This window comes from Kryptolebias marmoratus, linkage group LG3, assembly GCF_001649575.2.
Source record: "Kryptolebias marmoratus isolate JLee-2015 linkage group LG3, ASM164957v2, whole genome shotgun sequence".
In the NCBI taxonomy this organism is placed as follows: domain Eukaryota; kingdom Metazoa; phylum Chordata; class Actinopteri; order Cyprinodontiformes; family Rivulidae; genus Kryptolebias; species Kryptolebias marmoratus.
The window spans coordinates 28,601,278-28,612,354 of record NC_051432.1 but is presented as its reverse complement, the minus strand read 5'-3'; the positions used below and the strand labels follow the sequence as shown (position 1 = coordinate 28,612,354).

Sequence of the window (11,077 nt, the reverse complement as noted above, 5' to 3'; positions counted from 1 at the left end):
CCGTTCTCCGGTTCTGTCACGTCTCAATGATCCGGCCTTTCTGAGCCGAGTTTCTGTGTTTACAGCAACACGTCCCGTCTTTCTTTGAGTTCATCCAATGACACAAACATGAAGAAGCCTTCATTTAACCTCCTGAAAATCTGCTGCTTTTATGAATTCTGCCTCAAAGTTTGAGTTTAAATGTGTCTGTGGGAGATTTTATCTGACGACTGTCATAAAAGAGCCCACACAGTAACACCTGTTAAACATGTGGTTTTTAATAGCAAAAAGAACATTTTTAATTGGCCTTTTGTCCTGAGTTTAGTAACTCTCACAGGTTTTAATTGGATTGAATCTGAACAACACAAATGGAAACACGTCACTGTGGTTTCCAGGCAGAGTTTGTGTTTTTTCTTAAGGAAAGATAAATTTACAAACAATAACAACAGCATGATGTAAAACAAAGACACACATCTATGATTTTGATCCATCTGCAGCAGATAGCTAAAATAAAAAACTAATAAATATGTCAGATGATGGGATCCATCCCATCCTGCAGACTGGAGCTGCAGCCACGTTCAAGCTGACTGTTTAAGACGATTTAGTGACTAAATTAAGAGATAAAAAGGTTAAATTTTAGAAGCTTTTTCACCAAACTGAGTGTTTGCAGCCAACAGGAGTGACTGAAAGTCCCGACCTGTACTTCAGGCTGCGCACATTATTTTATTGCTAATCCAAAAGGTTTTAAAAAATAATTAATTTTTTATTGCTCACCTTGATAACAGGTGGGCAATCATGTATTGCCTGTATGTATGTGTGTGTTTGTCAGTCTGTTAGCAAAATATCTCAGGATCCACTGAAGGGATTTTAATAAAACTCTCAGAAAGTCATCACTGCCTGGTCCTCTGCAGCTGCTTAACTTTTGGAGTCAACTTGATTCAAGATGGCCACCACAGCTAATAAATGGATACAGCTCAGACGTTTTCAGATACTGAGCTCAGATTTGGTGTGGTAGTCGCTGACAGTCATCCCCACCACACATCCTGACAGGAAACTGATTTCAGGACATTTTTGATTCAAACCTTTTTATATGCATTCCTTCAAGCAAAGCTGCTTACTGTTAGTTTTATTAAAAACATGAAAATATTTCAAATTTTCTTTTTTTTAAATTTTACACATTGGTCCAAACAGACAACATGTGAGAATAATCAGTGAATTATGATCTTTAAATCAGAAGGTTTTGAGGGGAAACTTTGAAGCCGGATGGAAGCTGGCATCAGGAGGATTTAAAATATTGTAAAGACAGGATTCATTCTCCATCTCTTTAAATATTTAAAGCTTCCTATGTCCCGTTTGTCTGGGGCCCGCTTCACGTCAGACCTGCGAACAGGGACGGGGACAACAACATGTCCACCAGGTTCTGCTTAAACCGCCCTGACGGGTCACAGCTGGACTGCTCCGTTAAAGAGAAGGACACGTCCGAGGGGTCGACAGGGAGCCAGGGGGAGGTCAGGAACACAGACACAGGCATCCAGCGGCGGCGGCCCCTGAGGGGCCCGTGCAGCGGGTAGCAGGAGGGCTGGGAGAGCTCTTTGATGGAGTCCAAGTACTCCTCCATGGTGTGGGAGGAGCGGTCCGGGGGTCCATCCTCCCGGATCTCATCGATGGTGGGAAGTCTGTCCACAGAGGAGAGGAGACATCTGGACTTCATCCTGCAAACAAAGCAGCGTCTCCTGTCTCCATGTTTGGGATCGTTGCAGGAGTTTACAGTCAGAACCAACCTGAGAGTAAATATTATGATCCAAACATGAAAAACACAATCAGGTCTTCAGCTCTGAAACGATGGAAAACCACCTCAGACCGCAGCAACAGCTGAGACTGTTCAACAAAACTAAACCTAGAAGTTGAAACAGAAGTTCAATTAAAGGCTTAGCATTTCAGCTTTCGAGACAAAGTTTTAATTCAAGATGGCTGCCACAGCTAAATCCCACAAGACGTGTTGAAGCTGATGTTTTCAGGATGAGACTGTTACAAACCTTTACTTCGTTATCTGCACATTTGGTTAAGTTCAACATTTTAACTCCTGTGGCTGCAAAACAAGCCCAGACCATCAGCCCTCCACCGCCGTGCTGACAGCTGCAGTGCATTCTGGGTAAACATCTGTCCTCTGGTCTGGTTCTGCTCCAGAAGTCTTGTGGTTCCTTAAAGTCGAGCTGCCATGTTGTTTTTAGAGAGAAGAGCCTTTAACCTTTGACCTTTGACCTGCTGACTGAGGCCTGTAGAGTCTCTGAGCACTGCACGGTCTGATCTTCAGGGTGAATCTGCAGCTGTCTTAAATGTTTCCTCTTGTCAATAATCTTTGTCTCTGTAAAACGATGGACTCTAAATGACCTTTGACCCTTCCCAGGTTGATTCTCTGAGGTCATTGCTGATGTCATTCCGCCCTGGCGTTGTGTTAACACACCTGGCTGCTTCTCATCACCTTTTTTTGGACAGTTTTCATCAGTTTTGGACGTAGTTTTTTGACTCGCAGCTTCTGTGGTTTAACTTTGATCCTCTGAGGTTTTATTTATTACATTTTAGCACCAGATTAAATTCATCCTGACGCGTCAAATATTCAAACTGAAAGTGAGTAAAACAGATTAATGTTAATAAACTGTTTTATCATTTATTTTTTATTTGTAAAAAGTAAAGTGTATTTAAATGTCTAATTCTTCCTGAAGGTATTTAAAATATGTTAATATAACAAACTTATAATAAAAAGTCCTTAGTTATATTTAAGTAATATTATAAACACAACATAATTAAAGTAAAAATAAAACAAGAATCAAGATAGAAAATAAAGATTTTACTTTGTTGTATTTAAATAATTATTAGCAAAATTCAAAATGTGTTCAACTTTAAAATCTGTCAACAAATAAAAATTAAAATTATTAAATAAAACCTACTTTAAAAACATTCTTGGATGTTTCTGAAACCGAGTCGACTTCTGTCCAACATTTTCTCTGCAAACTAACAACAAAACGCTGTTTGGGTTTTAATTCTCCACAAGCATTTGTCCATAAGTCTCAGTAAACAAAGTCGAATTAAAATGATTTCTGCTCAGTAATTGGTTTCAGATTGAGTCACTTCTTTCCCAGAAACTTCCAAGAACTAATTTGCAAAACACAAACCTTTAAACTGAGCTGTAATAGCTGTTTAGATTTCCACCCAGTGTTGCAATAAGTTCAGCTAAAAATAATCTCTTTAAATTCCTCCAGCTTGACAGGGAAAAAGGGAAAAGTAATCAGATACTGATGGCGTGTGAACACACTCACCTGCTCGCTCCGAACACGCCGCCGTGGTTCTGGAAGCGCTGCCGGGGATAAGCTTTTATAATTCATTATCCTGCTAAACTCAGAGAGCCAATAAGAGCCGCACACAGAATCACAGGTGGATCGGGTTGTAGGGAGGAAAACAGGGAGGTCAAAGGTCATCGAGGAGATCACCGGGTGGGCTGTAAACCTGGGGCTCCACGTTTACATTTTTATTTATTTCAGAGGTCTCACTGAGACACAGAGCTCAGTTTTTATTTTCAGAGTTAAATAACAGACTTAAAGGATTAAAGTGTTTCCTTCTGACTGAACCTGATCAGGTAAACTTCAGAAGAAGCTGTTTCCAATCTGCTCATCACGGCTCGAGCCTCGAAACAAACTTAATGATTTATTTTTCCAGAGTGGAAGGATTTTTATTTTATCATCTAAAACAGTGCTTCCCGAACGTTTCAGCTTCCGACCCATAAATTAATCGTGACAAAGGTGTGTGACCCCATCTGTGACTGTTTAAACATCAAAAAAGGTCATGACCTTATTAAATAAGAGCATAAACAGTCTTAACATCCATTTTGATATTTTTTAAATCAATTTATAGTTTGTATTTTAATTCTCTGTCACAATTATGGTGCAAATATATCCTAAAAAAAATGTTTTTTAACTCTAGGTTGATATCTGGAGATTATTTAGGACCCCTGCTTGGTGTTGGGTGACCCACGTTGGGGTCCCGACCCCAGCTTTGGGAAGCATTGCTCTAAAAGCCTGAAGCGTTCTTGTCCGTGTTTCTGCTCCTCCCAGTTTATTCTGAGTCTCAGGCTGATCCCGTTACATAACCGAGCCAACGCCACCATCCCTCTGCTGCTCCGGAGAACCGGGCCGTCAGCGCCTGTTACAGGAAACCGTTTTACTCATCGCCATGTCTGCTCTGAAATACGTCCGCTTCTCTGGAACCATCTGATAATTGACGACACTGAGGACCAGGATTGAAGACCCCTGATCTAGAACTTCATCAAATGTTGCAAGCTGAAAGTTTCCTCCTGTAGTTTCCCAGATATACTGATATAATATTTGGAAATGCAGGTCTGAACTCAGTGTAAACAAAACACTTTAATCTGAACAAACATGAGCTAAAATACATCAGATGCTTCCATCTTCAGACACTTTGGCTGCTTTCTGAAGGTAAACAAACACGTCACTCAGTTTGCAGACAAATTTAAAATTTTCACCATAAATATGAGAAATAACAGGTGTCTTGGATGCGTTTGTAAAAAGTCCTGGGCTGGTCTTCTGATCTTCTCTTTAACCCGAGGTTCTAAAGCTTCACGCTTGTTCTTGCTGTCAGTTGCTGTTTTGTTTGTTTCTTTGCAGGAAAAGTATCTCAGTTAGATCAGGACAGCAGCTTCAGGACTGCTGGAAGCTCCCGGGGAAACATTTGTGCCTCATTTATTTTTGTTCTGATCCATAAACGGGATCAGAAGTGTTTCAGTTCTGTGGAAATGTCCCGATGGTTGCTGAACGTTCTACAAATTTCATCAAAGCTCATCTGTGATTGTATACAAACTGAAAACTGCAGTCCAGTCCAGCTTTCTGTGAGCCGTTTAAACTTTAAATGTTTTTATGTTCAGCTCCACAGATTTATCTCTCAGTTCAACAAGATCTCACTGATTTCTGTGATTTTATTAATGATTTATGGCTATGAGTTTTTAAAAAGCTGCAAACTAAAGAAATGTGACCAGATTGTAATAATCAGGGTGTTCAGTTAGGCTTTCTTTTAGGTTTTATTTAAAGTTATTTAGTCTTTTCTCCAGGATTTTATTTGCTTCCATGAAGTTTTTAGGAGTTTAAAACACGCTGATCCTCCAGAGAAAGAGACGAGTTCCAGAAACGTCTGAGTCATTTTCTTCTGCTGCAGAGAAAACAGCCATGCAGTGAGAAAAACAGACTCACTTTTCTGTTTATCTGCGTATGGATTTAACTCTTCGTGCGTTCATGTGTCATTTACAGGAAAAAGCAGTAAATCTGTAGCTCAGGAATTTCTCTGGAAGTCTTTGAACACGGCAGCTTTCACCTTCAGACAATCAGAACGTTTCTGAAATATTCTGCTTCAACTCGGTCACATTTCAGCTTCATGCAAAATAACTGCAGTAAAATGGAAATGTGGTGATTCTTCTTCATTAAAATGTGACTTTAATGTGGACAGAGGGAGGCTTTAATGGAAATAAATTCCATGAATTTGCATGAACTCGCCTGAGACTCTCTGACTGTAAACACGTCTCACTGTCCCCAGATTAGGGTCAGAGCTGAGAGCTCATTCTGATGGGATTAAATGCAGACTTTTACCTTCTGTTGCACAACGATGTTACCAAGTTTAGACTAACTGAGGCTCAGGTGAGCAGGAAACACCTGACGGCTTGGCTGGAGCTCTCTGAGATCTGATAAACACCAGAGCAGGAAGATCAGGGACTATAAACCTCTGGTTCTGATGGGTTCCTGCAGAACTCTGAAGTTCACACAGATTTATTTCTGCAGGAGAACAAAATGAAACCTGATTTAACCTGATTTAAATTCAAGCCAGAAGCAGCTAAATAAAGTCAATTAGAACCAATAGAACAGAATAAATGAGAAAAATACAGCAGGAAGGTGAAAACCTAAAAGACTGAAGTCAAACTGTTTGGTAATGTCCAACAGAAACATGTTTCCTCTGACGCCCCCTGCTGGTAACACGCTGTGCTGCACTCTAATCTGCGCAGTTTCACTTTATCTTTACTTAAATAAAACAAAAATGCAGAGCTGTCATAAAAAACAAGCAGAAGAGCATCATAATAATAAAAGAATGCAGTTTAAGAAACAAACTGTCCGATTATCTTAGAACTGATAAAAACTGTTGCGCAACATTTTTACTGCAGAGCTAAAAGTTTCACAAGTTTGATCCTGACGCCTGGTTCGGCTTCGAGGAAATCAGACCCAGATGTTTGTGAAACAACACACAGCTGGGACTTCAGGACTCAAACAGGGTTTCATGCGGTTTTATCTCAGCTGATCCTGGATCAGACATCCAGACCTTCACCTTCGAAACGACAGAAATCCCTCCTAAAAAACTGATTTAAGACATTTCTGTTTGCTTTTTAAGGTCTCAGAAACCAGAAACAAACTGTTTTTACAAAAAGCGCCTGAAGAGAAGAAATTAAGGCTTTGTCTGTTAGCAAAATATCTCATGAGTCACTGGATGGACGTTAATGTAATTACTGAATATTCATCCACAACTAATTACCTTAAGATGGACGCCACGGCCAACTAACCTTAGTTAGTTAGTTTTACAGATATTTCTGACACTAAAACATCCTTTCAGCTCAAACTTTAACTTATTGAGTTTGACCAAAACCAGCTCCAACGCCTCAGATGATGATAAACGTGGACTCAGTGTCTCCTTCAGGACCTCTGCAGGACTGAAGACCTGGTCCAGATCCAACAGAAGTCCTTTAAGGGTCACTGAAAGGTTTGAGGGACAGCAGGGGGTCTTAAAATCAGATTTTAATGAGAACAGATCACCAATAATAAAGGAGGAGAACGGTTCCTCCCGGTTCCTCCCGGTTCCTCCCGGTTCCTCCCGGATCCTCGGATCGAGCTCTTCATGTTCCACAGCACAACCATCAGAGCAGAGAAACCAGTTTAATTCAGAACACATTCAGCAGTAATCAAAATAACTCTTTTCTGCACTGATTATAGAAATAAATACACAAACTCAAACAGACTTCCTGCTGCCAGGCTGCACTTTTTAAGACGAGTACCTTTGACCCGATCGGCCAGAGTCCTTAAAGATGGAAAAACATCTGGATCTGAAAACAGAGAAACAGAGAGAAAACTAAAAGTGGACGACCCAGAAAACATCCCACCATGAACTGCAGCTACGTTTTCCTGTTCCTGCTGCTTTCATCTGAAAATCTCACATTTAAGGTTTATTTTCAGGAGGGGAACATCTCAAACAGGCCCTCGAGTTCTGAATAAATCTCACAGCAAAACTTAAAAAGCAAAAATAATTAAGAGTTTGGTTTTAGGATGAGTTTCTCCATGAGTTCCTGAAGGTATCGTAGATCCATAAAGTGTTTATTTGTCGTTTGTTTCCTGAATGTTAAACCGTCACATTAACACAAAATAAATGAACTTTTTCTTCATATAAAGAAAGATTTCACTGCTTTACTGAGGAGCTCGGAGCTCAGAATCTGCAGCTTTTAGGAAGTTTTCTCAGACTTCTTCACAGACTAATTCATGATTTTATCTACAAATGGGGCATTTATGAGCAAAGAATTAAGTTTTTATTGCAGCTGATATTGGAAAACTTCACGTGTTTCTTCGACCTTAAAATCTAAAAATATTTCATCTTTCAGGGGAAACTTTCTGACGTCAACACGAGTCAACCTTTGCTCCGTTTTCTCTCCTCCCACAGCAAATAAATGTTGTTTTAAAGGGATATTCTGGTCATTTTGAAGCAGGATTCTGTGTAAAAATTTAAATCAGTTTGGAGAAACTGTTTAATTCTGATCAAACTGACGAGCTAATGGCTAGTCTGAGCGCTGCTCAGACCACAGATGAGCCAGTTTCAAAGTTTCATAAAATACTGTCCTAGAAAGCTTTTCAGTAAGGTTGGTTGTGGAGCAGCAGCTAGCTGTAGCACTTCCTGTGCAGCCTGGGATCAATGTGACTCTGACAGAAAAGGGAAGTTTAAATATCAGCTTTCATTTCTAAAGGTTTGAAGACGGCAAACCTCGTTTTCTAATCGGGTTCGTTCAGACTAGCCATTAGCTCATCGATACGATCTGAGAGGGGAAATGGTTCATCCAAACGCTATGATTTAAACCTTTACACCAAGAAAAACCTGAGAAGTGTTGCTGCTGGAAACTGGAGTCATTTAAAGACGGCAGCGTCCATTTTGTCCTCGTGTTCAGCAGACGTTAGCAGCTAACAGCTAGCCTTAGTGCAGCGTTCTACAGCAGAACCCCACTCCAACAGAGCCAGAATATCCCTTTAAGAAGCTGTGGGTTCTCTGAGGGGTTTGGGTTCTCGGTCCGTGCAGGGATGACTGCAGAACAAAAGAAAAAATGAATATCATCATATTTCTGGGAAGCAGAAGTCGTAAAACAACTTTTAACCTCAAGTTTTTATGCAAAAATAGGTTTTTGTTTGATAAGTAAATACCGTTTTTATAAAAGACGAACTCTCTGATCCGTTAGAACCCAGAAACCTGCAGCTCACTGGACTCTGTTCGGTTCTGACGGGTCGGTTTTTACAATCTGAGGATGACGAGGGAACAAGTTCAGCAGCAGAGGTGAAGTTTAGGAAAACCTGACATTCATGAGTGGGTTAAATAAGCCTTTCTATTTACAATCTAAATATATGAAATACCCCTTTATTATTCAGCTTACTTCCTGTTGGGTCAGCTGGAAGCTGCAGTCTGTTCGTTTGTTCTCGTCTCTTTAAGGCCAAGTTTCTCTGAGCGAGTGACTTCCATGATGTCACCGGTTCAAATTTACAGACATTTTCATGCACAAAAAAAGAAAAAGAAATCCAAAATAGTAGAAGACAACCTCTTCAAGGCTGCAGCACGAAGAACAAAACCTCCTCATCGTCGCGGCCGAAGGTCAGATTCAGGCTTCGACCTTCGCTGAAAATAATCTGGACTTCAATCAAGCGATCTGTCATCAGCTCCGTAATTAAACGTCAGCCTGCGAGTCTTTCAGGGACTAATTACACCGAAAAACTTCATCTAGCAGCTCCACTTCTGCTGTAATTAAAGAAGCAGGTGACCAATCAATCGGCCCGGCAGCTGACCTTGACCGCGGCGGGAAGCTGGCGGAGAAAATCGATGGCGCTTTTACCTTTTCTTAAATTATATTTCATAAGTTCTTCCTGTTCTGTGTGACAGATTAAAGCTTCATAAATAAAACATCCAGTGAGGAACATGACATTAGCTGTAACGAGCAGGAGGCCGGGGACTGGAAACCCCGTCAGGTCAGAACCAGTCCTCTGGACCCCTTCAGAACCGCCGGGTCAGAACCGCCGGGTCAGAACTCACGGCGCACGGCAGGAAATCTGAGGAGCAAACGAGCGTCCCCTTCATCTCTGATGTCCTTTCTTCTTCTTGTTCCTGGACGGAGTCTTGATGGGCTGAGTGGCAGGTCCGTTTTCCAGCGGGACCCGAGGCGGAGCAGCGGGAGGTGGAGACACCGGAGAGAAGAGGTCCGGTTCTGCGTCCAGGCTGGACTTAAAGGGTCCGGCAGGAGAGAACTTCAGAGGACTGAAGAAGCAGGAAGAAGCAGGTTCAAACATCCATCAGTTCCTTCCCTGAAACTAAACAGTAATTATGGATTTCTTTTCTAATAATCTAAGACCGGACTCTTATTGTGAAAAGTATCTCAGAAATGTATCTAATTTGTCTAAATTCTGTAATTTTATTCGTTTCACATTTTGTTATTTTCTTTCTATTTTACGTGCAGCACTTTGGCCAACAGTCAAGGGGAGTCAAAAAACTTCAATTAAAGAGACCCCTTAAATCAGGTTTAAATCAGGTTTAAAATCAGGCTTAAATCAAGTTTAAAATCAAGTTTAAATCGGGCTTAAAATCAAGTTTAAATCGGGCTTAAAATCAAGTTTAAATCGGGCTTAAATCGGGCTTAAATCAGGTTTAAATCAGGTTTAAAGAGCTCAGATGCAGCAGAAGTCTGGGTGCTCTCAGTGACAGAACTGTCAACGTTTTGATGCACAAACTGTAGAAGAAGTGTAAAAACTCTGGGAGTAAGAAGAGTTTTTAAAAGTTTTATAAAGTTTAGACAGTTTGACATCATCACTCCAAGCTGAACGTTTTGTGGTAAAATCCTGGAAAAACAGTAAGAAGTGTGCTGAGTAACTGAGAATCATCTGCTGCCATTAAAAACAAATAAATCACTTGTTTTACGGCTTCAGGACGTAAAGGAAATCAACTAAAACATTGTGGAGCTTTAAAATAAATACATTTGATCTAAAATGATGAGCTGAGGAGTGAATGAGCCTGAAACCTGTTAAATATATAAGGATATCAGTGTTTCTAACTGGAACTTTGAGGAGCAGAAACTTGGAACAGCTGGGTTTTGTGCGTCACCTGATGGGCGTGCGCGGGCTGCTGTTGTGGCGGCGAATGTGACGAGATCTGGGTTCGAAGGAGAATCCTTCCTTCAGACTCTCCAGGACTGACGGCGCCACGAAGGAGAAACCCTGCCGGGAGAAAAAGAAAACGTTTCTTTCTCTGAGGAGTAATCGGTGAAGAAACGATCAGACGGATCCGTGTGAGGCGGAGCGGCTCACAGCGAAGGCCAGCTCGGCGCTGTGGCTCAGCGTGCTGTCGTCCGGACTGTCCACCGGCGTCTGACGGGTGAACCTGGTGTCAAACTGGCTCACGTCCTCCTCCGACTGCTACCGTGGGACACGCGGGGACAGAGACAGAGACACAGCAGCTGGAGGGACAGTCAAATAATAAAAGCTGCATGAAGACGAGGAGAAACCAACCAGCTGCGGTTTGTACGGCGGCTCCAGCCTCTTCTGCAGGAGGTCGTCCCAGCTGATGAGTTTAAAGAAGGAATGTTTCTGCAAAAACAAACAAATAAAACTAATTATCCTTTCTTCACCTCCAGGTTTGTGACGCTGCAGCCGGAAACTTTACTTCTCTGCTGGAACTTCTCTGGGTTTGAAGGTTCTCCTGAACAGAACCCGTTCTCCTGACCCGGACCTGTTCTCCTGACCCGGACCTGTTCTCCTGA

General features: G+C 41.5%; 2 protein-coding genes across 3 annotated transcripts in view; both read right to left on the bottom strand.

The window, feature by feature from the left end:
* Nucleotides 1–1,089: 1,089 nt before the first annotated feature.
* Nucleotides 1,090–3,734, bottom strand: si:ch73-6k14.2. 2 transcript variants are annotated; one of them, XM_037974622.1, is made up of 2 exons: nt 3,297–3,734; nt 1,090–1,691 (listed from the first exon to the last, which is right to left on the bottom strand). In XM_037974622.1, exon 2 carries the CDS (start codon nt 1,688–1,690, stop codon nt 1,349–1,351), a length of 342 nt encoding a protein of 113 aa, XP_037830550.1. In that variant the 5' UTR covers nt 1,691; nt 3,297–3,734; the 3' UTR covers nt 1,090–1,348. The 2 variants fall into 2 exon arrangements, with proteins under 2 accessions (XP_037830550.1, XP_037830549.1); XM_037974621.1 differs by lacking the exon at nt 3,297–3,734 and adding an exon at nt 2,016–2,168 and having other exon boundaries at nt 1,090–1,876.
* A 3,206-nt stretch (nt 3,735–6,940) lies between these two features.
* The window catches only part of LOC108247815 (ribosomal protein S6 kinase beta-2-like), a 15,884-nt gene continuing 11,747 nt past the window's right edge, over nt 6,941–11,077 (bottom strand). The window contains exons 13-16 of the mRNA XM_017436184.3: nt 10,827–10,904; nt 10,626–10,733; nt 10,423–10,535; nt 6,941–9,582 (exon numbers count right to left, since the gene is read on the bottom strand). Of these exons, the coding sequence (XP_017291673.1) occupies nt 9,402–9,582; nt 10,423–10,535; nt 10,626–10,733; nt 10,827–10,904 (480 nt within the window). The 3' untranslated portion in view covers nt 6,941–9,401. The remainder of the gene's footprint in view (nt 9,583–10,422; nt 10,536–10,625; nt 10,734–10,826; nt 10,905–11,077) is intronic.